General features: G+C 32.7%; 2 protein-coding genes across 5 annotated transcripts; both read right to left on the bottom strand.

The window, feature by feature from the left end:
- Window positions 1-2,969: 2,969 nt before the first annotated feature.
- LOC114172394 (GTP 3',8-cyclase, mitochondrial-like) lies at window positions 2,970-13,627 on the bottom strand. 4 transcript variants are annotated; one of them, XM_028056882.1, is made up of 13 exons: window positions 13,456-13,627; window positions 13,139-13,292; window positions 12,863-13,025; window positions 12,125-12,190; window positions 11,919-12,016; window positions 11,459-11,576; window positions 11,163-11,372; window positions 6,535-7,158; window positions 6,173-6,340; window positions 5,883-6,074; window positions 4,515-4,583; window positions 3,488-3,572; window positions 2,970-3,380 (listed from the first exon to the last, which is right to left on the bottom strand). In XM_028056882.1, exons 1-12 carry the CDS (start codon window positions 13,478-13,480, stop codon window positions 3,489-3,491), a joined length of 1,971 nt encoding a protein of 656 aa, XP_027912683.1. In that variant the 5' UTR covers window positions 13,481-13,627; the 3' UTR covers window positions 2,970-3,380; window position 3,488. The 4 variants fall into 4 exon arrangements, with proteins under 4 accessions (XP_027912683.1, XP_027912685.1, XP_027912687.1 ...); XM_028056884.1 differs by having other exon boundaries at window positions 6,535-7,155; XM_028056886.1 differs by lacking the exons at window positions 13,139-13,292; window positions 13,456-13,627 and having other exon boundaries at window positions 12,125-12,223; window positions 12,863-13,026.
- Window positions 13,628-20,660: 7,033 nt separating this feature from the next.
- LOC114172391 (agamous-like MADS-box protein AGL8 homolog) lies at window positions 20,661-21,787 on the bottom strand. The gene is made up of 2 exons (XM_028056879.1): window positions 21,679-21,787; window positions 20,661-21,575 (listed from the first exon to the last, which is right to left on the bottom strand). The coding sequence occupies exon 2, from the start codon at window positions 21,570-21,572 to the stop codon at window positions 20,661-20,663; it is 912 nt and encodes a 303-aa protein (XP_027912680.1). The 5' UTR covers window positions 21,573-21,575; window positions 21,679-21,787.
- Window positions 21,788-26,905: the final 5,118 nt, after the last annotated feature.

The raw sequence follows: 26,905 nt of genomic DNA, 5'->3' as shown, positions 1-26,905 counted from the left end.
ATTTTACTGTTTTCCATACATTTTCTATAATAAACTATGGTGACAACTTCAAAATCTCTTTTTAAGCTCGTCTCTTTTTTGTTCGTCGTCTAGTCGAGATTTTGGTTGTAATAGATGGCAACTCCACTAGAGATTCAAGCCATCCTTTTTTCATGAGTTGCTCTACTTGCTTTTGTATTTCTTTAGTCTCTTGTGGATTGCTCCTATAGGTTGGCATGTTATGAAGGATGTCCTTGGAATGAGATCCATATTATGTTCAATACATCTTTTAGGAGGTAAACCTTGAGGAATGTCTTTGGGAGATACATCTGCATTTTCCTTGAGAATGTGCTCCACACCTAAAGATAAAGAAACTTTTACAGAAGACAAATAAATATTGTTAGGCATAAGCATATATAGGGGGTGTTTTTGTCATTAACACTCTTTTTACCTCTTTTTCTCTCAAAAAAGGACTTTTACCACTATTTGATTTTTCAACTTTACTCCCCTTTTCTTGCCTTTTTTGGGTTTTCTCTCCCACTCTTATTTTCTCTCTTTCTTCTTCTCTCTCTTTCTTTTTCTCTCTCTTTCTTCTTTTCTCTCTCGCTCTCTCTTTACCCTCATTTTTATTTGGTCCTCACAAACCTCTATAGTTGATAAAGGTGTTACGGGCACCTTTTGCCCTTTGAGCAAGAAAAAATACTTGTTGGATAGACCATAATGTCACCTTTCTATCATATTGTCAAGGCCTTCCTAATAACAATTGACTTGTTTCCATAGGAACCACATCACATACCACTTAATCTACATACTTACCTATAGAAAAAGTAATATCCACCTGCTTATCCAGCACCAACTCTCCATCCTCACTTAGCCATTGCAAAAGCATAAAGACTAGGGTGTATAGATGTCTCCCAAACCAACTTTTCCACCAGCCTTTTACTTGCTACATTGGTACAACTCTTTCCATCAATGATGATTGAGCTCACCTTTTCCATAATTTAACATCTAAAATAGATAATATTTCTTCTTTGTGTCTCATCCTCCTCCTTGTTCATATTACCCAACAACCTCCTAACCATTAAAAGATCTCCCTCCAAAAGTGGTACTTCGCATTAGGGGTGGCAATGTCGGTTGGCCCGGCCCGTTTAGGCATGCCCCGCACTTAGCCACACATGGATAGACTCAACATAACGTTGGAAACTTATAATCTAAATCTCATATTGAGTCTAAGTCTTACAAGTAGAAATGAAAAAGTTGGACAACTTAGGTCTATAAACTCATTATCTTAAAATTTTATATTGAAGGTGGTGTTAATCAACTCTTATATGGATTGAACTCAGATCTGCTTGATGTTACCCCTGAATATAGTCATTGTATTGAAAGTCTTCTTAACAAAGAGTTTAAGTAATTGTGGGGTACTCAATTTCAAGTGAGTAAATAAAATTTCGTATTAAATATTATAGATACATATAAAATTTTGTGGAAAGTCAGAATGGCGAAACTTGGACAAAAACTTTAAGAGTGTCAAATTAGATTTTTTATATATAAATTATTTTTTCTAATTAAATAAAAAAATTCATTTTCTTTGTTTCAATCATTTTCATAAAGTGATTCTTGTATGCATTTTTCAATTTATAATCTTTCTAATTCATTAAATTAACATTATAAGGATATTCTAATTTTTAATCCAATTCAAAGTTATTCAACTAATTCATTATGTGCAACGAAATTCGTAGTTCAACCCAAGATACATCCATAAAATCTTACAAAATTTACCATATGTAATGGAAAACACAAAATTTCTAAATTTCATAATCTATGATATACTAATTTCAGGACAAATATAATTAAGGTTAGTGCCAATTTTAGAAAAGAATCCTTACCATCATAATTAGGCAAACTAATTCAAAAAAAAAAAAAAAACTTAATGTAAGAAAATCATCGTAATATGAGAATCATAAACACATAAATTATAATAAGATACTAATCTCGATTCATGAGAGATATTGTGCATTTTTCAATCTTTTGTTTCCTAATCTATCTCTTTATATTTCTTTCTATTCTCATTATTTTTTGATGATTTACTGTAAAAGAACCTCATCACTAGTGATAAAATTTATTACCTTTCATTAACCAATATCCATCAAATTGATTTTTATTTTACTTTTTATACAATAAATATATATAAATTTTAATATATAAATAAGATAGATGATAAAAAAAAATATTTTATTAAATTTAATATAAATAAAATAATAATCTATAAATATAATTTTAAAATATATATAACATATATAAAAAATAGAATTAAAATTTTTTTGGGGAGCCATGGCTCCCCTTGTCACAACAATGGTCCGCCATTGAAAAGTCGTATGTGTGGCTATGAATGAGATTTTTTCTATCTTTCAAGATCCACCCAACAATATAGTGCCAGAGCCAAAATAAGTGATTTTAGTTCTTATACAAGTTCTAAAAAGACATATTCCACCTTTTATACTCATGTCATGATGATCCAATCTATGTAATCAACTTAACATGTTGGTTAATTGTATTATCAATGTGGAAAGGATTCATTCTTGAAAAATATATTTTTGAAAATCCAAGTGAGTTTAAATTACTTTAAGGTTGTGCGTTGAAGATGGTGATAATCCATGTGAATTGAGCTTAGATTTCATTGTTGTTATACCTCCCTAATGAATTCTAGACATATATTTAACTCTAATTAACACCTTTGGTCTCTTAAATTTCCATACATTTTGCGTTCCTAGAAAGTTGAGATATTAGAAAGGGTCTAAATGACAAAAGCAATGGTAGGGAGCATGAAGTGATCCCAAGAGTAGAACTTGGTAACATCTAGATTAGAGTTGTTCCTTCAATTTCCGGGTAAGAGTATAAACTAAGGAAAGAAAATTGGGAATGCCGTATGAAGTCTGAGAAGCAGCACTATGAAGACCTGGTCAACAACCTCACTGCATACATAGTACAAATTCAATGATGTAACAGGGCATAACCAACCTTTTCAAAATTTCATTGTCATGTCTACAACAAAACAAATAAATACAGTGCCATGCTGAAACTAAAGTTGACTAGTAAACAAACAACCAGTGAAGAAAGATTAACACACGACCCAAAAGTCATAAACCAATGAAGAAAGAGTCACACATGATCAGAAAATTTAAGCCCAAATTTGCATTATTACTCGATACAACAACAATGGGTTCTATCCAAAGGAACAACATTTAACAGTATATGTGGCTAGGTATAGTTGAAAAATCTATCACCCTTCATGTAGTGAGATTGTATCAATGAAGATCTCAGATAATACTCAATTCAGGGTACTTCTCACTAGGACTACTCTGGTTGCCTGCTATGTAAGTAACTTTATCACTGTGTGATACCTGAAATAGAGAAAAATCATGATGTGCCTCAGTAAATTGTAAAATAAATATTTTAGAGATTGAATGGATAACCTTTATAGGAAAAATGAAAGAAAGGAAGAAGAGACCTTATCCACCAATATGTATCATGGGCCTATTTGCAGTCTTTGCTATATCAAACATGCCAGCATGTGAAGCTTTCTTCTTCTTCACCTAGAACAAAGGAAAGATAACATTAAGAAATAGGATAGTACAAGACCACTCATAATATTGCTTACCTAAAGTTGGACACACAATTTCAAGTAGTCTATGATCCACTATTGACTATGTTGTTCAAAAGCAATCAAAGAGCTTACTAGGACAAGAGCAAACAGGTGGAAAATCATAGGAAAGAAGTGAGTCAGTAACATATTATTCAATGGAAATGCTCACGTTAGTCTAGAGGTTGAAGGTGATAAGTTATGATGCACTGATACCTCAATCTGTGTCATGTATTCATGTTTGACACGTATCAATATCTGATACTTTACCGATATTTATCAATAAAGTATCTAATCTATAAACTTGTAATACTTTTTGTGATAAAAATAATTTATAACTTTTTATTTTGACAGTTTTTAAGATATTTGATTTTAATTTGAATTCACACAATAACAATATATATTTATCATGTTTTAAGGTTTTTGTAAAATTTTTCAATATGCATATATAACGTATCATACCTTATTGTTTTCAAAATAAGTGTATTGATATATCCAATACGTACCATATCCGATACACGCATCATATCCATGCATCATTATAAGAATAGTTACATTATAAGGGTCTACCGATTGCCAAATGAGGCTAAACTTCACCTAACTCTATCACCCCCACCCACTTTTTTCTCCATATATACATAATCTCTAACTAACTCCTTTTCAGTTAGGTTGTGGGGTGTGTTGTCCCTTCTTGCTATGCTCCTCTTATTCCTAAAGTATATCTTTTTTAATAAAGGTTCACTACCATGTTAAATTAAAATAGCAATGAGTGAAATTCTTTTGCAGCAGCATCATTATATTAAAAGGATGATAAATCCTGGTAAAGAAATAAAAACATTATAAATCATTACAACACAATTGAGATTTAGCAATAATAATCAGAAGAAGTGCATACCGCTGCTCCTATTATCTCCCTAAGTTCATGATCCTCTGCACCACATCTCAAAGGATCTCTTAAACTAACCTGAAACACGATCCATATAAGAAAATCACAAAAATCTTTTAATGAAGCTCTCATTAAAGATGCTATATGTATGCCATGACACGTTTTATTGTCCCGACTGATGTCAACATCCATACATACATCAAGCACCTTTAACTTGAACATAAATGGTAGAGATAACATCCATAATGACCGGCATGTCTTGAATAGGGAAAATATTTATCAGTTTCATTGATAAGAAAATTTTCAGAAATGATTAAGAATTCAAAATAATGATGAAAGTATATTAGTGCGCCTAAAAAATCAATTACAAGTAATCAAATAAATAGAATATCAAATGAAATAGCATGTGCAATGGAAAGAAGGGGCAAGACAGTGCATGTTCAATCCAAAATATTGTATGAGGTAGAGCCATATTTTAATGTTCGCAAAGACCATGTCCTAATGTGAATCAAATCTTCCATTTACAGACAAATATCAAGATTCACTACAGGAATCCACTTTCTGCAGGGAACTTCAATCTTTGTAAACAAATATTTGAAGTTATGTTTTTCTATTATGAGTTGGCAGATAGTTTCCCTTTTCCCCATTATCGAGTATGTACCATATCAAGAATTCAGAACTGACAGTAGACATCACAGTTTCAAAGTACTAATCCAAAAGTAAACAACTCCCAGAACCATACTCAGCCATTGAAACAGCTAACTGCAAGAAATCAGTCACACTCCTTAAAAAACAAGACTGCTAAAAGTTTGCATAGAAAGTCTTGATTTTACTTGCCAAAAAATTTATAGGCCTTAAATACCAATTTCTTAATCCCGAGTCCTTCACCCTCATCACCAAACTATCTAATTCATTTACCGGTACATTTAGAAGGCCTGCAATTAATATGATCTACGATGCCCTGATACTCAAAATGGAAACATCAAGGTGTTTGTTCCCATGTCAAATACTGATACTTCTCCATTCATATCAATTTTTTAAATTAAATTGCGATCATCATAATCATGAATTAATGAGAAATTACCCCCACTCTCTCTTTCTTCACCGATATTATGCATCTATAATGTTTTGCTAAGAATCCAAAACATAGCATATCCTAAATTTCAAAAAGATCATCGTATTCCTGTAGTTGTACGTACTCATGTCGTACTAAGCATCCAGACTTCATATACTATCATCAAGTTTAGCGTTACAGATTCACCAAAAACATTAAGTATTCAAATAGAAGTGACATCACAGATTTTAGCCCAATTACCATCACCAGGTTTAGGGGACAAGCATAGTACACTGAGCTTTGATGATTTGAATATAACTTACCTCCGAAGGACCAAATAAACAGACTTTGAAGTTTCCATCAGCAAGTAGCCGCAATCTATTGCAACCAGCACAGAAATGCTCAGTCATTGATGTGATAAACGAAACTCTACCTTCATGCCCATCTATTGTGAAATTTTTGGCCGTATCTGTAGGGTGATCCTGATCTCTTTTTAAGCTTGGAAACTGTTTCATCTGTTTGGTAATGATGGTTATAAAGGGTCTCTATCTGCTATAAGAGAACAACAAAATGTAGTATAAAAGTTAGGCCTCCAGTCTGAATTCTACCTTACCACTGTATCCAACATTTCTGAGTAGGGTACAAGTTTCTTGACATTCCAAACATTCCCATCAAAAGGCATGAACTCTATAAAGCGAATATCAATTGGCTTGTCCCGGGTCAGCTCAACAAAATCACAGATCTCATCATCATTGAATCCTCGCATTACAACACAATTGACCTGAAATGCAGAGAAACATCAAAGATACCTTAAAATTCATCCATCAGTGACATGAAATTTACCTGAGGTTATGCACCCTTGTTGAAAAATTCATTTGATTAACTTAATGAATTTGAGCAAAAGGGTAGCTGCTCATGGGAAGGTGATCAATGAGAAACACTAGCAAAAAGTAATGATATGTAACCAAGAAATACCTTAACTGGATTAAATCCAAGGTCTATGGCAGCATTAATTGAATTCATAACTTTTTCATGCCCTCTGCGTCTGGTCATAAACTCAAACTTTGCAGGTACCAAAGTGTCTACACTAATGTTGAGGGAAGTAAGCCCACAATCTTTCAGCCTTGGAAGTTTTCTCGTTAAAGCAATACCATTGGTAGTCATGGACAATGTTCTCAGTCCCTTCAAGTTTGATAATTCCAAACATATGTCTTCAATATCCTTTCTAACAGTTGGTTCCCCACCCGTCAAACGTATTTTAGTTACCCCGGAGCTTACAAACAGATTTGCCAATCGTAGAATCTCAGTTTTTGTCAAAATTTGAGGGCTAGGAGTGAGTTCCACACCTTCTGCTGGCATACAATACTGACACCTTAAATTGCACCTCTCTGTTACAGATATTCTCAAGTATGTGTGAAGCCTTCCAAATGAATCTACCAACATATCAGAGACGGAATTATCCTTTGGCAGATCTTCAGACACCGAAGCACAAGATGTAGTGGCCAAAGCTCTTGTGGCACATTCATTCAAGTGTCCACCGAACAAACCTTGACGAATACTATTGGCAGCACAGAACGAACTCACATCACATTTCAACTGCTTCAAGAAAATTAGTGTCACATGCCAGCCACATTTTCATAAACAAAATTTGAACACATATAAACTCCACCAAAACCCCAGATTAATAAATTCTTAAACAACAAAAAATAATCATCTGGGTATCAATATTTAATCCTTCAAGTACGCATAAGGTAAAAACTTAATTTATATTAAAATGGAACAACTAAGTGATTGATTTTTGCATTTTCTAGGTTGGTAGAACCAGAGGAGGAGTACAAGTTTATTACTGAATTTGCACATATATTAGTACCACCACACCCCAGATTAACACACAAAGCATGAATCTAGCACAGGCTAACCAGTACTCTTAGGACAAGAAATAAAATAACAGTTCTCATCTGCATGTAAATGGGTATCACTATAACTTATCATTGAAGTGAGCATTCGATAAAAAAAGAAACTGAATTGAAGTACAATGAGGGGGTTTTCCATGATCCTGATAGAACAGGGAAATTATAAGTTTATACCCGAAATTTGACATGGCATGAACGATTCAGTTAACTTCATAGATGTGTTCCAAAACGTCAACTTTCAATCCATTACAACCAACTTGATTGACCAGTTACATCACCAAAAGAATAAGCTAAACAAACCGAGAGAGAGAGGGGTCTCACCGGAAAGGAATTTGATAGGTTAAACCCAATTGGGTAGTGAAAGAATTTTGATAAGTGTCGCCTCATGGTTGACGCTGAAACAATGAATTTGGACAAAATATTGAGTTGGGGTTGGAAAAGTTTTTCTCTTTTTTAATAATTTTTGTCTGGGACACCAGAGACTTATAACATATGTATCTATATATACAAGGTAAGAGGAAGTTCTGAGATGTTGTCGTGTTTGTTCTGAAGGGTAAGGTGACAGACACTGTGGCAAAGAGACCCGAAAGTGCAAAGTGCCGACTCCATTGTAATATATTATATTCTATCCACACTATTAAAAAATTATTTTTCTTAAGGGCCATATGACCCCAAACATTTTTTTTTTCCTAAGGGATTAGTTGGTTCCAGTTTTAGATATCCACCACAGATTATCTTTTCGAGATTTTTTAAGATGTGGAAGTATATGGTAGTTTTCAACTAAGGATGTAATTGTTGATTTAATTGGATTTTGAAACTTAATTATTTGAATTAGTTTTTCAATTAACTATTATCATAGAAAATTAATTATGAATTGATTTTCATTTAACTATTGTCATAAAATATTAATTGTGTAATTATGTAAATTTATTGAAAGGTTGTTGTAAATAGAGGTTAGAATGTATTCACAATCCTAAATCAATCCAACTTATCGCAAATTCGAATCGAACTCACCAACTATAGAGAAATTTTAATTTTACATTTAAATTTAGAATTATAAATATATTTAATCTAAAAAATTAAATTTATTTTAATTATAATATAATAAATATATAAAATAAATTAAAAAATATTTTTTAAGTAAGTCAATCCATTTAATTGTTGGGTTAAATCAAGTTACAAAATTTTTAATTTATCAAAAAATAAGAATTGAGTTAACTTATTTCTGACTCAACTTGTTGTGACTTATCCCATTCACTCTTTACAAGTGCTTAAATTGAATTGTGAATTGAAAAATTATTTATAAAAAGGTATTTGAATTTAGTGAACTTGTAGGGGAGAAAAAAAAAATCTGAAATAACGATTGCAAATTAAGGAAAATATATGAATTATAATGGTGATCGAAGCTTTAATCATATCTCCCCAAGATGGGAAAGTTAATCGCATCCACTGGCTTTGATAAAGGTAAACTTAACGGATGAGAATTTTTGTTATTTTATTTTGTTTGGTATATTATAAAAAAATCCGTAATTTTGGTTATTAAATATTTTTGTCATAATTTTAATAGTTTAATTTTTCATTATATATAACCTTAGTTCCCATTGCCCTCCGAAAAGGTATGTGTTCTACCCGTAATCCCTCTCCCCATTATATTACTGAGTTATCATCGATTGTCATTACCTTTTTATACATGTCTTTCCTCTCTTTCTTCTATGACCATTCCAAAAACTGTCCGTGACGCTTTAGCCCATCCTGGTTGGCGTCAGGCCATGACAGATGAATTAAGTGTTCTTCATAACAGTGGAACTTGGGAACTGGTCCCGTTGCCATCTGGAAAATCTGTTGTTGGTTGCAGGTGGGTGTTTGCTATCAAAGTTGGACCTGATGGTACTATTGATCGCCTCAAAGCTCGTCTTGTGGCCAAAGGTTATACTCAAATTTTTGGGTTGGATTATGGAGATACTTTTTCCCCCGTGGCAAAGATGGCGTCTGTTCGTTTATTTATCGCCATGGCTGCTCTTCAACAATGGCCTTTTTATCAACTAGATGTTAAAAATGCTTTTCTCAATGGTGATTTGCAAGAAGAAATCTATATGGAGAAACCTCCTGGATTTGTTGCTCAGGGAGAGTCTTCTGGGATGGTATGTCGTCTTCGAAAATCCCTATATGGCCTAAAACAATCTCCTAGAGCTTGGTTTGGAAAGTTTAGCAATGTTGTTCAGCAATTTGGTATGACTCGGTGTGAAACAGATCATTCTGTCTTTTATCAACACTCGAGTGCTGGATGTGTTTACTTGATAGTATATGTTGATGACATCGTTCTTACAGGGAGTAACAACCATGGCATCTCTCAGTTGAAACAACATATCTGTCACCATTTTCAGACCAAAGATCTTGGCAAACTCAGATATTTCTTGGGTATTGAGGTGGCACAGTCTAATGATGGTATTGTTATATCTCAGAGAAAGTATGCCATGGATATTCTGGAAGAAACTGGGTTGATGAGTTCAAAGTCTATTGATACACCCATGGATCCCAATACTAAACTTCTACCAAATCAGGGGGAGCCTATATCTGATCCTGAGCAGTATAGACGATTGGTTGGGAAATTGAATTATCATACCGTTACTCGTCCTGACATTTCCTTTGCAGTCAGTGTGGTAAGCCAATTTCTTAATTCTCCATGTGAAGATCATTGGAATGCAGTCATTCGCATCTTGAAGTATATTAAAAAATCTCCTGGAAAAGGATTGTTATATGGTTCTAATAACCATACAAGAGTTGTTTGCTATTCAGATGCTGATTGGGCAGGATCTCCTTCTGATAGAAGATCTACATCTGGGTATTGTGTCTCCATTGGTGGTAACTTGATCTCGTGGAAAAGTAAGAAACAAAGTGTTGTAGCAAGATCCAGTGCAAAAGCAGAATATAGAGCTATGGCCTCAGCTGCCTGTGAACTTATTTGGCTCAAGCAATTGCTTCAAAAGTTACAATTTGGAGATGTTACTCAAATGACACTTGTGTGTGACAATCAGGCTGCTCTTCATATTAGCTCTAATCCTGTCTTTCATGAGAGGACCAAACACATTGAGATTGATTGTCATTTTGTTCGGGAAAAGGTTATGTCTGGAGACATCAAGACTGAGTTTGTTAACTCAAGTGATCAATTAGCAGATATTTTTACTAAATTTTTACGGGGGCCTAGAATTGATTATATTTGTAACAAGCTTGGCACATACGATTTGTATGCTCCAGCTTGAGGGGGAGTGTTAGATATTGTTTGATATTATTAAGATATTGTTAGATATTGATAACCACAATATCAAACAATATCTTCTATTTAATCTTTTTATTTTCAGTTACTCTTTTTACTTGTACCTTTCTCTATTATAAATAGATTACCCTATGTGTGGTTTATACACAAGGGACATTAATCTCAATCCCTATTTTCTTTATTCTCAACAATACACAAGGGACACCAACTTATGTCCATATTCAAATATCACATGCAACCAATTTTTACAGGACTTAATGCTGCTGATAATTAAATCCAACATCTCGAAGTCATATGGTTGAATGATTTCATTCCACATACAAACAAATGGCATTGGAATAATAAAGCAGAAGCATGGTAAAAAGAATTATTTAACAGCATCCAAACTTTAACATGCATGACATGACACTTAATACCTCAACATTTTTTAGGTCTGCAGCAGCATGAAATGCAGTGTGATAAGCTGTAAATGGTAGATTCAAAAACCTTCCACGCCTATGAATATATTCTGCTGTTGGTAGGTTGTATAATTCTTCATCAGTAACACCCATCATCACATTCTCAGCATTGGCACTGTTGGTTTCAACTGAAGACCACATCTTTGACTTCTCCACAAACTCAATGACCTTTTTCCACAGAATAAAAGTTTTAGACATCACTGGATAAATACAGCATATACGATTCCAAATAAAAAGATAGGAATGATAACTACTTTTGCAGAAAAATCATCAGCAAGAGGTGTCTTATTCTTGTGTGCAACTATAAGCCCAGCATAGCAGAACTTGTTCAATCCCAGACCAGCAGCTATCATATCACGGACAATTGCATACCTGGATCAATACATTTCAATACATATAATTTAAATATTCCAAAAAAATAAAAAATATATCTAAGTGACGAGTTGATGATGCTGATATACAATTTGTACTAAAAAACAGACAACTAGAAGAGCAAAACCTCCTACGTTACTCAAAAGACAAGAAAAAAAATTATCTTGTAGAAAATCAGGTTTTACTTGTTAGGCCATTAAGAGTAGAATTTCATAACACTGTTTTAAAATAAAACAACAAGCATTGTATAAAACAGACAATGGAATTATAGAGAGAAGGAATTAAGGGCAAAAGTAATTTATAGTAAAGTATTAGATAGTGCAAGAAGTAGATGCAACATACACTCGGTCTATGCGTCCACCGGCAGCACAAGCATTTAGCAAGCAGATGTAGGTTTGTACATTAGGCTTTACTTCCATGCATTTCATTTCCTCCAAAATCTTCATTTCATACAAAAAACAAATAAATCATATATCTAAAGAGAAAGAAGCAAAAAACACAAATAGTAATACTTCAAATCCTTGACTATAAGCAATAGTCATAAGTACCTGAATAGCCTTATTAGAGTTCTTGCATTTTCCACAAGTCGAAATCAGAAAGTTGTACAAAGTAACCTACGTCATCAACATGAAACAACTGTCATAGACCTACATAGAGGATATACAAATTACACATCAAAATGTTTTGTGGCCTAATGGCATCTGCTGATACAAACTACTAGATAAAATCATTATGGGACACACATTCAAGCTCCCAACAACCTTTTCATGCAAAAATGTGTACAAAAATAACAAAAGTATCTTCTGATCTACAATAGCACGGAAACGCAAAAAAGACTATAAAGAATAAAAGAACCTCAAAACCTTCTTTTCTCACTCAAGAGTGTCCATATTCTAAATTCTAAAAGTTATTATAAAAGGAAGAGACCCAGAAAATAAAAGTTCAACGCAGCAAACTAAAGATATCGAACTACAACACTTTCAAGTATAATCATTCCACTCTTATCCCTTCCCCTTGTTAATAAACACGGGGAAAGCAACAAAACTAGTTCAATATCTCAACTTCAGATCTCATTATATGCCAGTAGTACCAAATTGAATATCAAGCAATGATATCGATTTCTGCAAGGCGATGATCAACCTAAATTTGTTAAGCACCCCTTTCTCAGCATATAAATTCAAGTATTACATTCAATATCAATAAGTCCATTCCAACACCTCGTCACACCCAAAATGGAAAACTATTCAAGCAAAAATTATGAATAATGATATAAAAACAGTACATACATCAGGGAGCAAACCCATAGTTTTCATTTGGTCCACGAAGAAGAAAGCATCTTGCATCCTAGCTCCTTTCATAGTTCCAACAACAAGGGAATGGAAAGTGTCGCGCGTAGGTTTCACCCCATCAAGCATCATATCATGATACACATCTCTCAGCAAGAAATTCCTACCAAATAAACCCCTCATACAAAAATTCAAACTTGGCAAAATTCAAACAAATGGGATGCTCAAAATAATTAATTAACCCATTTTTTATTTAAAAAAAAAAGGAGACAAAACCTTCTTTGTGCAGTGAGAGAGCCCAAAACAGTGTTGTACTCGGAAACGTTGTTTGCATAGTTTCTCTTGGCGTACTCTTCAGTGGAAACAGCGAAGAATCGGAGTCCAGAAACCCCATTCAGTGACCCGACAAGCGCAGCATGACGTGATTGAACTACGGAAAGAGAAAAGAAAGAGAAACCGAGACTGTGAAAAAAGCTGCATAACGTGATTGAGCTATGGAAAGCGAAAAGAAAGAGAAAATGAGATTGTGAAAGAAAGTTTGTACAAGAAAATGAAGAAATAGTAGAACACGGAGAAGAAGAAGAAGAATATACCAATGAGAGATCGAAGGAACTTCATGGCAGAGAAGTGGAATGAATCACTTCAGAACAGGAGAGTTCCAATCTCTCTCTTGTTTCTTCCTAAAACCCTTGGATTTTGTTTGTCTTCGTTTTTGGGCTTTCGTTTGTTGTAAGGACTGTGTTTCGGGACAAGCCTGAGAAACTATTCTCGACATTTTCTTCCTGCGCCCCTCGTATTTCCTTTTACCACCCGTAATATAATAAAATGACTAAATTATTTTTGTCATTATATCCTTATTTATTCAATTCAAAATTATGTTTTGAATTACGTATTTGAAATAAAGTTTTGAACTATCCAATCAAGAATATGATTTTGGATAATTTGAAAAATAAGTTTAAATTGTATAATTTAGAGATGTTTTGAATTGTCTAATTCATAATTATTTAAATTATTTAATAGGTAGACTAAATTACAAATTTCTAGAAATAACAAATTCAAAATATATTTTTGAAAATATGATTTTAAAACAAGTCAACAAAAAATAAAGATAAAATATCACTTTATTCTCATCAGGTTGATTGGGCTGTTTACTTGTCATCCACTACTAGAGATCATTGTTGAGCCAATCACAAATTAGGAAAGAAAATTAATTCTTAAACCTAAAGGATTGACTTTCTAAACCATTAACATCAAACCATGACTATAAACTTAATCTAGAAACAACAAAACCACATGCAAATAAAATAATACATTGAAACAAATTTTCTTTAAACATTACAAGCACAAAAAGGGAAGAAAATACAAGTGAATCGTTATATTTCTCTCTTACATAGAGAAGATCTTGAAATCACTATAAGAAATCTCAAAAAAAAATGTTTTCTTCAAACACACATTGACATGACTTTCTAATTATAATTATAAGATTAAACTACTCAAAAAGAAACTTACATAAAATCCCAATCAACATAACACACTTCATAAACACATCTAAGTCATCAAACTTCATGAATCTTCAAGGAAAGGTGATCAAGTCTTACTCAACTCAAAGAAAAGTTGGATTCATCAAATCTTGGTCAACTCCAACAACACCGACATCGTGTATTATTTGGACATGTAGTCACTCCTAACTAAGACCCTAGGTATGCTTTGGAATGTAGTCCTTCCTAGCTAAGATAAAGTATTGTTTGAAATGTAGTCACTTCTGACTAACCCACTAAGTATTATTTTAAACACAACAATTGGCCAAAACCAATTATTGTTTAAAACACATCCACTTATGACTAAACCATTAAGTATTGTTTGAAACATGGTCGCTTTTAGCTAAAAAACTCGAGTATTATTTGAAAATGCAACCACTCTTATCTAACAACTTTGGTGTTCTTTGGAATGCAACCACTATTGGTAACCCACTAAGTATTATTTTAAACACAATCACTCATGACAAAACAAAAAATCTTACGGGGAAAATTATCTAAATATCTAAAATGATCACTAGATTGCACATTCTAAAAAGAAGTAATGTCTTAGGATTGATACAAGATCTTACAATATTTTATATTATTAATGAACATAAATATTGTTCTTCTTTTTTACAAATACAAGGCTAAGAATTGCTTCAAGTACCTTTATACATCAAACTAAAAGATATAATTCCCACTAATGCAAAATGGGCTTCTACAACATCAAATAATAACAACTAACTAACAAATGTCGTCAAATGAAACACAGTGACGTATTTTGTAATTTTGGTAGTTTTTAACAACGGTTCCTAACCATTGCTAGTTTTCACCCCACATCGTCCGAAGGCGAACCTTTGTACCTTATGAAGCTCTGTCGCACAACGTTCCTTACTCCGTAACGAGGCTCTGCCGCACTACCTTATGCAATCTCTACATCCTGCAAAGCTCCTTTGCACCACACTACACACTCCTTGAAGCTCCTCCTTGTCGCACTACGCCTTTATCCTTTCACTGGTGGCCTTTTATAGTGTCGAACTTCTGCGAGTTGCCCATGTGAAACCTAATGCATTCTTTGTGAACATCCCATGAGAAATTGACACAACCTGTAACATCCCTAAGGAATATTACTAATTTTTAATAAATAAAATTTGAAATAAAATAAATGCTGCATTTAATATAAACTATTTCCCAAAAGCACGGGAAATTTAAAACTTTAATATATAAGTCATAAAACCAAGAGTCCATAATTTATAAAACTAAAACAATATTCACATGGCTCCCAAAGGTTTACATATTTATCTCAAAAACCAAAATAATAACATATAAACAAAATTCCTGACTATCCCTCGCTCCGAGTCTAGGCATCTCCTGGCCCATCTATCAAATCATCTGCTCCCGAATAACGAGTTATCCGATCATCGCCACACAACATAGAAAGGGTGAGCTATGCACAATATATATATATATATATAAATAATATAAACAAATACATGAAATAAATATGCCACCCATCCCAAAATAACATAATTAAGTATCTCATTATCAAATTACCCAACCATGACCTCATAGTCCTTCATGAGTCATATGCATGAACTAAGTCTTGGGACTCCACTGTGCTTCCACGAAACTAACTCATTCGTGGTCCAACCCTATGAGCCTATCCTGCTCATAGTCCTGCCCTACAGACTCCTCGCTTGTAGTAAATCATCCAAGCCTCATAACTTGGACCCTGGCACGCACGCAATCACCATACTATGGACTCCTCGCCCAATAGTAGCTGACGGGAACATAACAGTTCCTTGCGCATCGTGCGTCCAACGCATGTAATCACCATACTAAGGACTCCTCGCCCAATAGTAGCCGACGGGAACTCAACCAGTTCCATGCCCATCATGCGTGCAACCATTCAAGCACATCTCAAACCCCTAATGGACTTAGTCCTTCAAGCCCAAACATCATAAACACAAGCATATACTTCCTATCCTTTAGGAAATAACAAGCAAACAATCCAATTAGTACACAAACACATGGCAATTCGCATAAACTCGCTTAAGCCAGGGACCCTCGCCCAAGCTAAGCCCTCAGCCTCGCTTAGGCTAATTTACCTCACCTGAGCGAGCTCAAAATAACAATCTCATCACGTTATCTCGCCTAGGCGAGATCCTCTCGCCTAGGCGAGATCCTCTCGCCTAGGCGAGATCCTCTCTTGCCCAAACACCCAATTCAGTCTCGCCTGAGCTATAATGCAAGCACATATCCAACTTGATCGCAACATCTCGCTTAGGCGAGACCGTCTCGCCTGACCGAGACCCTGGTTCGCTCAAACCCACAAAACTCCTCGCCTGGACGAGTTTTCGCCCTCGAAACCAACCAGGTTTCCTCACGACCTCGCTTAGGCGAGCCAATCTCGCCTAAGCGAGACTGTATTTCGCCCAAACCCAACCTTGGTCGCCTGAGCGAAATGCTCGAGTATGAACACTGAAAGGACTCCTGCAACTCTCGCCTAGGCGAGAAGGGGTCGCTTGGGCGAAACTTGTAGAGTTTCACAACTACTCGTGCACCAAAAACACCAAACCAATGCCAATTTACAATACAATCATGTTCATTCAATATGTACCATCAATCAAACTCTAAAGCACACTGTAAACATGTTTGAATCCTCAAAACGCATAAATTGACCATGAATCAAATAACAGTACCCGAAACCCTCATCACATTCTTGTTTCATACCCAAAAGACTTGACACTCCACATTCTCTTCCCAAATTCTCAATTGCAGTGTACATTATACCAGAAACCACAACACATAAAATTCCAATTTGAGAACAAAATGCAGGAACACAAACCATATAAAAATGCACATAATTCAGCACCCCTAACCTGAATGTTTGATTGAAATTGGGAAGAAAAGTGGGATTCCCCCCCCTTTTATAAGTGCCTTAATGGCTATTCAAGTCACTTAGTTGGGTGATTTTTCAGCACCTAAGGGTTACCCTTCTGCTAGGTTTTCTTTGCCTTTTCACCTTCAAACCACAACCAATAGTTAGCAAAAATAAAGCTTACTATATGCCCATCAAGGTTTGAACCCGTGACCTTCCACTCATAAGGTCAAAGTACAATCACTATGCCAATTCACATTTGGTGATAACCATTATAATCTTATGATTATATATCACTCACTGTCAACAACCAATTTCGTCCGGGTAAATAAATTTATTTTCAAAAATAAATAAATAAATAAATAAATAAAATGTGAAACATTATTTTCTTCAAAGATTTTCAAACTTTAATTTTAGAAAAAAAAAGAAAATAAGAGAGATGAAAAAAAAAAGGAATAAAGAGGGAAGAGCCCAATTTGTTATTAATTATTGCATTTCTTCTCATGAGCCCAACAACTCACCCTGCTTTCTACCCTTGTTCCTGGAAGAGAAATTAGTGATATGATTCTAATAATTAGAAGAAATATTTCTTCAAATGGTTATAATCAATATTAGTAATTGGGATTGATTTTGTGCTCTGATTTGTTAATCGTTAGAATCAATATTACTAATTTGGGATTGATTTTGTGCTCTGATTTACTATGATTTGATTCCCATAATGTGTTGCTATCATAACCAATTCCTTCCTTATATTGTTCATTACAATTAAGGCTGAGATTGCATTGAGATTGCAATATGTGAATATAAATATGTACTCTGTCATATGAAAAAGGGACTGAAAAAGAAAAATTCTCTACACTTCTCTAATTCTTTCACGTCACGACTTCCACATACACACCCCATTTTTTATCTCTCTTTCAAAACAAAAAAAAACATATCGAAGGAGGTAGAAAAAAAGAAGAAGAAGAAGAAAACATTCTCTACACTCTCTCTTCCTCTCATTACCACCTACATAGACACCTCTCATCTTTATCTTTATTGGACAAACAAACACAAAAATATTAGAAAAGGAAGCAAAAAAAAAGAAAAGAGAAAAGGTGAGGAGATATTGAAAATTTTTTAAGGTACGTCTGAATTCTTTCATTTTTTTTATTTAGTTTTTTTTTCAATTTTCATTCTTTTTTTTAATCATAAAAATATATTTTTCCCCTTTCTTTGTTGTCTGTCTGACCGCTCGCGTCGCATGATATCCAATTTAGACTTTTGCTGTTTTTTAAAAATATATACAAATGATCTAAAATTAAAATATAACTTTCTTTGTTTACTCTTTTATATCTATTTTGTTGCTCACGTCGCAATGACATCCACAACTACTCTAAAATAACTTTAAAAAAATATTAAAAATTTATAAATGATTAAAAAAATAAAAGATTAGAAAAAAAAGAATTTACTTGAAGTGTCTATCCGACCGCTCGCGTCGCATGACACCAATTTTAAAATAATACTAAAATTTAAATAAAAAGATTTTCAAAATTGTAAAACAAATTAAATCATTTTCAAATAATTTTCCAAATAGACTTTTCAAAAAGAACTACGTAACCCTGATTCTCCATTCACACGGAGATTTTCAAAAAAAATTAAAACAAATTAAATCGTTTTGTTGTTATACAACAAACACAAAATTGGCATACATGGGACTCAAACCCAAGTCCTCTCACATAATTAAAGTACTCTCAACCACTTGAGCTAATACTTTTTCACGTCACATCAAACAATAATTAATGTCATAAAGGCTCTTTCTACTCGCATTTATTAATTAATTTAACGGGTCTTACACAACCTCTGTAAGCAAACCTTAAATTTTTAACAACAGTTAGAATCTAGAACAATCATCGTTTTTAAAAATTTTAATGACGGTTTAAAACCGTCATGGATTCTCCAACCTTTTAATGACGTCTAATTTAACAACGGTTAAAAAATCGTCTTTACAAGTCATCACCAAGGTTTGATCTTTCTTAAGTTTCTAGGTGTTTCCTGGTAGGATTTCATATCTACAAGTTGTGGTCTTGTCGTGTCTTGTTGAGATTCTTGTGAGATTCAAGATTTTTGTTGTAGTTTTATATTTTCGAAAGTGTAATCTTGGTAGATTTCTTAAAATTTTTGAAGTAGTCAAAGTCAAACTAATGTAGTCTTGACTAACTGGGTGTAACTCAGTTTTGAGTGAACCATTATAAAATTATGTGTGTATGTCTTTGATCTTTCTCTCTTTTTTTGTTGTTTGATAAAAAGTTTCAAAAAATCTGTTTTAATTTGATTTGAAATTGTAACTCTGTATTACTAATTTTTATCTTTAGAAATAAATACACATCTTGAGATTTGTTTTCTTGAAGAAGTTCCATTGCAGTTTAAAAGGTAATAAAAAATAGAACAATGACCAAAGTTAATTTTTTTTATCATTAATCCGAAAATCCAATTATCTTTTATGGGATTCAAAGGAAGATCGATAAAGAAACAATTTAAATATATTTCTATATTTTGAGTTTATACATCCCTTTAGTCGTTCTAACTCTTAAAAAAATATCTTCAAAAATATTTTTAATTAATATTATCTTTAAATAAAATAAATCTCTTAAATTAATAAACTGTTTTATCTCTTATGACAATAATCTTTTAAATAAAATGAATATTATAAATTAAATAAATAATAAATTCTTTTATTTTTTACTTACAATATCTATTTAATCTTATTTATTTATCTTCTTAATTATTATAATTTTCAAGATGTACACATTATACATTCCTTTTAGTAAGCAGTTCTTTCTCTTTATGCATAATTCGAGAACCAAGCATCACAAGTTTTTATTTCAAAATTACTTATGTCTGGACAAATTATAAAACAACATTCATGTTACTCATTCGTTTTTTATATTATATTTACTATTTATACATAAGTATTTACCATGTTATTGTTTTCGTTTAAAGAATTCGTCACTCCTTGAAAAAAAGTATATGTATGACATAATTAATTAATAAATCATGGAACATTTCCACTTAATCTATTGGTTATAACATCATATTTTCTTTCATTAGCAAATAACATTTGTAATATGAAAAGTTCGTTAAGTTTTAGAAAATTGTTCCCTCGTACAAGATAAGATAAGGACGCGCGCTATATGAGAAAAAGAACATCTACGCTGTATGAGAAAAAGAAGATCAAGAACAAGAATAATTCACATAGTCTACTAAAATTATTTTTGAACGAAATTTGGATAATCTTTTTAAACCACGAATAGTTAGAGAAAAACAAAATCGTACGGGGCATATGATAGATACTCTGAATGAACAGAACATATGAAAGTAAAATTCTGCACTTTTTACTGCAATTAAGATGAAACGTACATTACCTAAACAAAGCAGCATGAACTAAGAAGATGCCAAAAACTAATTTAGTGTTAAAGAAAGACGACATATGGTATAACAATAACACAAAACCAAGTTCAGTAAAAGAAAGCATGCTATAGTAATTGGTTTGATTTTGATATTGAGCAGAAATGGTTGGCAAGAGAGATTGATGAGGAAGATGACATGGTTGATAAGACGAATCACAATTAGAAAGTTCCCAAATCAATTCCTCAAACTCCAACTCACTGAGTTGATTGGTTGAATTCAGTGGCACATCTACTGCTTCATAATTCTTATCATAAAGTTCCATAAAATCTTGAAGCAGTGGTTGGCTTTGAGAGATGTTTTCCTGAGGCATGTTTGGCACAAAACTAAACCCACCCTCTTCCATGTTTCTCAACAAATAACTATTTTCATCGAAATTCTGCATCAGATTGGGTACATTCTTGTTCTTCAACAATTTAATTCCCTCATCACAGGCTTGAATTTTGGCATCCACATGAGCACAGAAGGCCCTCAATTCATCCTCTTCCATGTTCACGAAACTTGGATCCCAAGTTGGGTACTTGATGCTGCTGATTTCTTTATGAACTTTGGAAATCTCAGCTTCAATCATGTTCTTTCTGTTCTCAAAAAACTCTTGAATACCGTAAGTCTTGTGAGGTCTCCCATTCTTTAATTGAGTTTCATAGTACTTTTGAATCATCGAATGTATTTCTATAGGGTTTTGGGGCGAAGTCACTGCTTCAACATCACCATCATCATCATACACAATCAAACACTGCTCACCACCGCACCTCTTCGAAAATTCCCACATTTTCTTCATCAGTCCTCTCTTTCTTCGCGCCAAAGTTGTCTTGCGACATCTTTCACTCGAGATCTGTTTTAAGGTTACTCTTGCACGACCCATTTTCTGCAAAACAACACATACCAAAAACAATCAATACCAACCAATAAAACTCAACGGTGTAAAACACACAAGACTTCAACAATACTTTAGTTTCTTGAAACTATACCTGGCAAAAGCCAAAAGGGAGAACCAAAGGAGAAACTGAAATGGAAAAGCCTGAGGGAGAACAGTGAATAAAAAGGTTTACGTTGGTCTCTTTTTATTTCTTATTTTTGTCTCTTCTCAATCACAATCAAACATTTTCAACAAATTAAATCTGTTTCAAATATTTAATGCATAACGACAAATATAAGTTTTGTAACTACTAACTTTATATAAATTAATTGTAATTAGACCATACAAATCTTCATGGAAATATATCATTAATTATCATCCATCAATTAGTTAGCTTGAAATTAATGAATAACAACAAATTTTTATAAATTGACTCGTTGAAATCAAATTTAGATTAAAATGCTTAAGATGCCATCATTAATGCAACAAGAAAAATATTATTGTATGAATTATTAGACTTTTCTGCATTAATTATTTATATTTCTTTTAACATATCATAGCAAATCAAATAAATTCTCTATCTTTTGTCTCTTTCTCCTCATCTAAATCTTTATCTTTGTTTTTTCCGTATAGCAAAAAGGAATTTCTGTACAATACAACTAAACAACTCATAACCCGTACTCAAAAATGAATGAATTAATTAATTGACTTTATACATATTTATATTTTAGTTTCAAGAACTAACCTTAACAAATAATAAATCAAAGTTAACAATATAATATATATTATTGTAATTATTATGAAATTTAACAATTAACTACATTATTTATTAAATAATCATTTTAAAATTTGTGATTATTTAAAAGAAGTCTATCATTTGTTAGATTTGTTAGATGTACTCTGTTCTGAATCATTCTAACTTGTTATCCGATATTGCCTCGTGTCTTCTCATGTGTGTGTGATGTGACAAGTAACTAAATGTTGCTTGAGCACTTGCGGCTGTTTTTGTTTGGTGAAAAAAGTCTTCTTGCCCTAATTATAAATAATTACTTATAGAGAAGAATGTGTTAGAAAAAAATAATGATAAAGCATAAACAATATAGAAATATGGATAAAAGAGATGATCAAGTCAGATTGTTCTTATAACAAACAATAACAATATAAAGATAATGTAAATATGTAAATGAGATAAGGATAGAGTAAGCCTGGGTTGAGGCACGCTGAGCGCTATCCTTAGAGAGAAAATGCTCCTATTGTACAAGACAATACTCAATATTATGCGCTCCTCCCCCAAGATACAACAACCCGTCAGATCGATTGAGTGCAGCGAAGGATCTCTGAATCTTATGAACACCACTATTTTTAAGAGATAATATAGAGAAGGAAAAGAAAAACACTGTTGAGAGGAAGAACTCTAGTGTTTGTTGTGTGTCTATTCCTTATGAAACTAGGTGGTATTTATAGGTGAGAAAAGGAGACACAGGAGTAAATGGCCATCAAACTGATTTAAACCAAAAATAATTTCAAATCAATGAAAAGAATAAAAACTGTTTATACAGAAATAGAATTTAACTCTGCAATTAACATTGTATTAAAACTCCAGTAACAACAATATTTTATTTTATTTTTTTTTAAATTATATTAATATTTCTAACAATAATAATAATACATATACCTCAACCTTATTATTGTCACAATTTATAGTACACCTCGCCATAGGAATGAGACATAACATTTAATCAAATCAATTGGTGTACTTTAGTCAACAAACAACTTTGTTGTTACCCATTGAACTCCATTCCATGGGATCGCCATTCATATGGAGATGGGTGTCCATTGTTGCAACTAATTTATGGGCTTTAGTCCCATTCCCCTCGACGACTCAAGTACTTGTTGACGCGTCAACCCTTTGGTAAGCGGATCCGCAATATTTCTTTCTGACCTGACAAAGTCAAGAGAAATAATACCATTAGTAATTAAGTTTCTAATAGATTTATGTCTCACTCTGAGATGCCTTCTTTTTTATTAAAGTTTTTGCTAGAAACTTTAGATATGGCAGCTTGACTATCACAATGCATTGAAATAGGAGGTATGGGTTTATTTAACAATGGTAAATCATATAGAAATTTTTTAATAAACTCTGCCTCAGCAGTAGTAGTATCTAAAGCAATAATCTCTACTTCCATGGTAGATCGTGAAATAATAGATTGTTTAGCAGATTTCCATGATACTGCACCTCCACCCAAAGTAAAAACATAACTAGTGGTTGACTTTGTTTCATCAGAATCATAAATCCAATTTGCATCACTATATCCTTCAATAGCAGCAGGAAATTTTGTATAGTGAATTCCATAATTAATGGTTCCTTTCAAATATTTAAACACCCGTTCTAATGTAGTCCAATGAGAATGATCAGGATTATGTGTATATTTCCCTAATCTACCAACTGCATATGCAATATCAGGTCTAGAGAAATTTGTCAAATGTAATAAGGAACCAATAATTTGAGAATATTTATGAGAAGAAATGCCTTCACCTAAATTTTTCTTTCGTTCAATAGATGGGTCAAAAGGCATTAAAACAGGTTTCACATCAGAATAATTAAATTTCTTCAATAATTTCTCAACATAGTGAGACTGCATTAACATAATATCACCATCTTTTTGTAAAATCTTAATACCCAAAATAACATCTATAGGACTAAGGTCTTTCATAACAAAATTACTGGACAACATATGTTTCACATCATTTATAACATCTATGTTGGTACCAAATATTAATGTCATCTACATACAAGCATAAAATAGCATAAACACCATCATCATATTGTTTTACATACACACATTTATCACTATTATTAATATGAAAACCATATGAAATAATAACTTCATCAAATTTTTCATGCCATTGCTTTGGTGCTTGTTTTAAACCATATAAAGACTTAACAAGTTTACACACTTTATTTTCTTTCCCTGACTCAATAAAGCCCTCAGGTTGTTTCATATATATTTCCTCTTCCAAATCACCATTTAAAAATGCAGTTTTAACATCCATTTGATGATTTTGTAAATTAAAAATGCAAGCAAGAGCAATCAAAACTCTAATGGTAGTGATTTTTGAAACAAGTGAATATGTATCAAAGAAATCTACACCTTCTACTTGTTGGCAACCAATAACAACAAGTCTTGCCTTAAATTTATCTACAGACCCATGAGTCCTTAATTTTTTCCTAAAAATCCATTTACATCCAATACTTCTACAACCAGGAGGAAGATCAGTTAAAAACCAAGTTTTATTTTCTTTAAGTGAATTCATTTCATTATTAATAGCTTCTTTCCAAAAAGGAGCATCAATAGATCTCATTGCTTCACCAAAAGTTTTAGGATCATCTTCAAGCATAAAAGAATAAAAGTCAGGTCCAAAATCTTTAGCTTTTCTTTTTCTTTTACTCTTTCTTGGCTTATTTTGAATACTTTTATTACCATTTTCACTTGAAGGAAAAACAGAACTAAAACCACCACAAATAACATTACCACCAGAAGGCAAACCAAAAGTAGAAGTATCATAAATAGTTTTAGTCATTTTATTTTTTAAAGGAAAAACATTTTCAAAGAAAATTACATCTCTAGATTCCATAATAGTATTATTAGAGATTTCATTCACTTCAGAATTAATAACCAAAAATCTATAAGTGGTGCTATTCAGAGAGTAACCAATAAAAACACAATCAATTGTTTTAATTCCTAATTTTCTTTTCTTATTAGGTGGTATATTAACCTTTGCAAGACACCCCCACACTTTAAAATATTTTAGTAAAGGTTCTCTTTGCTTCCATAACTCATAAGGAGTTTTATCACAATCTTTATAAGGAATTATATTGAGAATATAACAAACTGAATATAAAGCTTCACCCCACATATTTTTTGGCAAACCAGAACTTGTAAGCATAACATTCACCATATCAAGCAAAGTTCTATTTTTTCTTCCAGCTACACCATTAGATTGAGGACTATAGGGAGGTGTTGTTTCATGAATAATACCACGAGTTTCACAAAAAGCATTCATTTCTAAAGATGTATATTCACCCCCTCTATCAGAACGAAGGATTTTAATTATTCTTTCTAATTGATTTTCTACCTCAAATTTATATATTTTGAATTTTTCAGAAAATTCATGTTTGTGGTTTATTAAATACACATAACAATATTTGGAGAAATCATCAATAAAAGTAATAAAATATCTTTTACCACCACGTGTTAAAACATCATTACTATCACATACATCACTATGTATCAATTCAAGTAGATTAGTTTTCTTTTTCATGCATGTATGGAAACCTTTTCTTGGTTGCTTTGATTGAACACATATTTCACATTTTTTTCTTCAAATCAATAGAATATTTAGGAATAAGATTAAGAGACATCATTCTTCTAATAGAATTTAAATTTATATGGCCTAGTCTAGCATGCCACATATTACAACTTTCAACATTGGTAATAGTCAATGAAGAACTATCATATATTTTATTAGAAGAAAAAGGCATAAGACTTAATTTAAACAAACCATCATAAATATATCCTTTACCAATAAAAACACCATGTTTAGTAATAACAACTCTATTGGACTCAAAAACAACTTTGTAACCTTGTTGTACTAACAAAGAAGTACTTATGAGGTTTTTTCTAATTTCAGAAACATGAAAGACTCCATTTAAAATAAGATAATTTCTAGAAGACAACTCTAATTTCACTTGACCCACTCCTAGAACATGTGCAATGCTCCCATTTCCCATACTCACGGTACATGTGCTTGTTTCCTGATATAGAGAAAATAATTTTTTATTAGCACACACATGAACATTAGCACCAGAGTCTATAAACCAATCGTTTGAGTTAAAAACATAATTTAACTCAGGGCTAGTGACATGGTACCTTTCAGATGGGAAATCAGAGGCAACACCCATAGTAATAGTATTAGCTTCAGGTTTGGAATTAAACACAGGTTGGCGACGACGCTAAATGTAAGACCCGTGAAAATTAATTAATTAAATATTTAATTAATTAATAAATGCGGGTAGAAAGCGCCTTTATGGCATTAACTATTGTTTAATGTGACGTGGAAAAGTGCTAGCTCATATGGTTGAGAGTACTTTGATTGTGTGAGAGAACTTGGGTTCGAGTCCTATGTATGCCAATTATGTGTAGTTGTTTTATTATTGATTTTAAAGATATGTATGAGTATGTGATTGGTATTGTAAACTTATGTTGATTTGTGTGTATCACCAAATAGGATTTGGTATAGTGGTTGTGCTTTGGCCTTATGAGTGGAAGGTCATGGGT

The sequence above is a fragment of the Vigna unguiculata genome, unplaced genomic scaffold (assembly GCF_004118075.2).
Source record: "Vigna unguiculata cultivar IT97K-499-35 unplaced genomic scaffold, ASM411807v1 contig_539, whole genome shotgun sequence".
Taxonomy (NCBI): Eukaryota; Viridiplantae; Streptophyta; class Magnoliopsida; order Fabales; family Fabaceae; genus Vigna; species Vigna unguiculata.
This window is presented reverse-complemented; position numbering and strand designations above follow the sequence as displayed.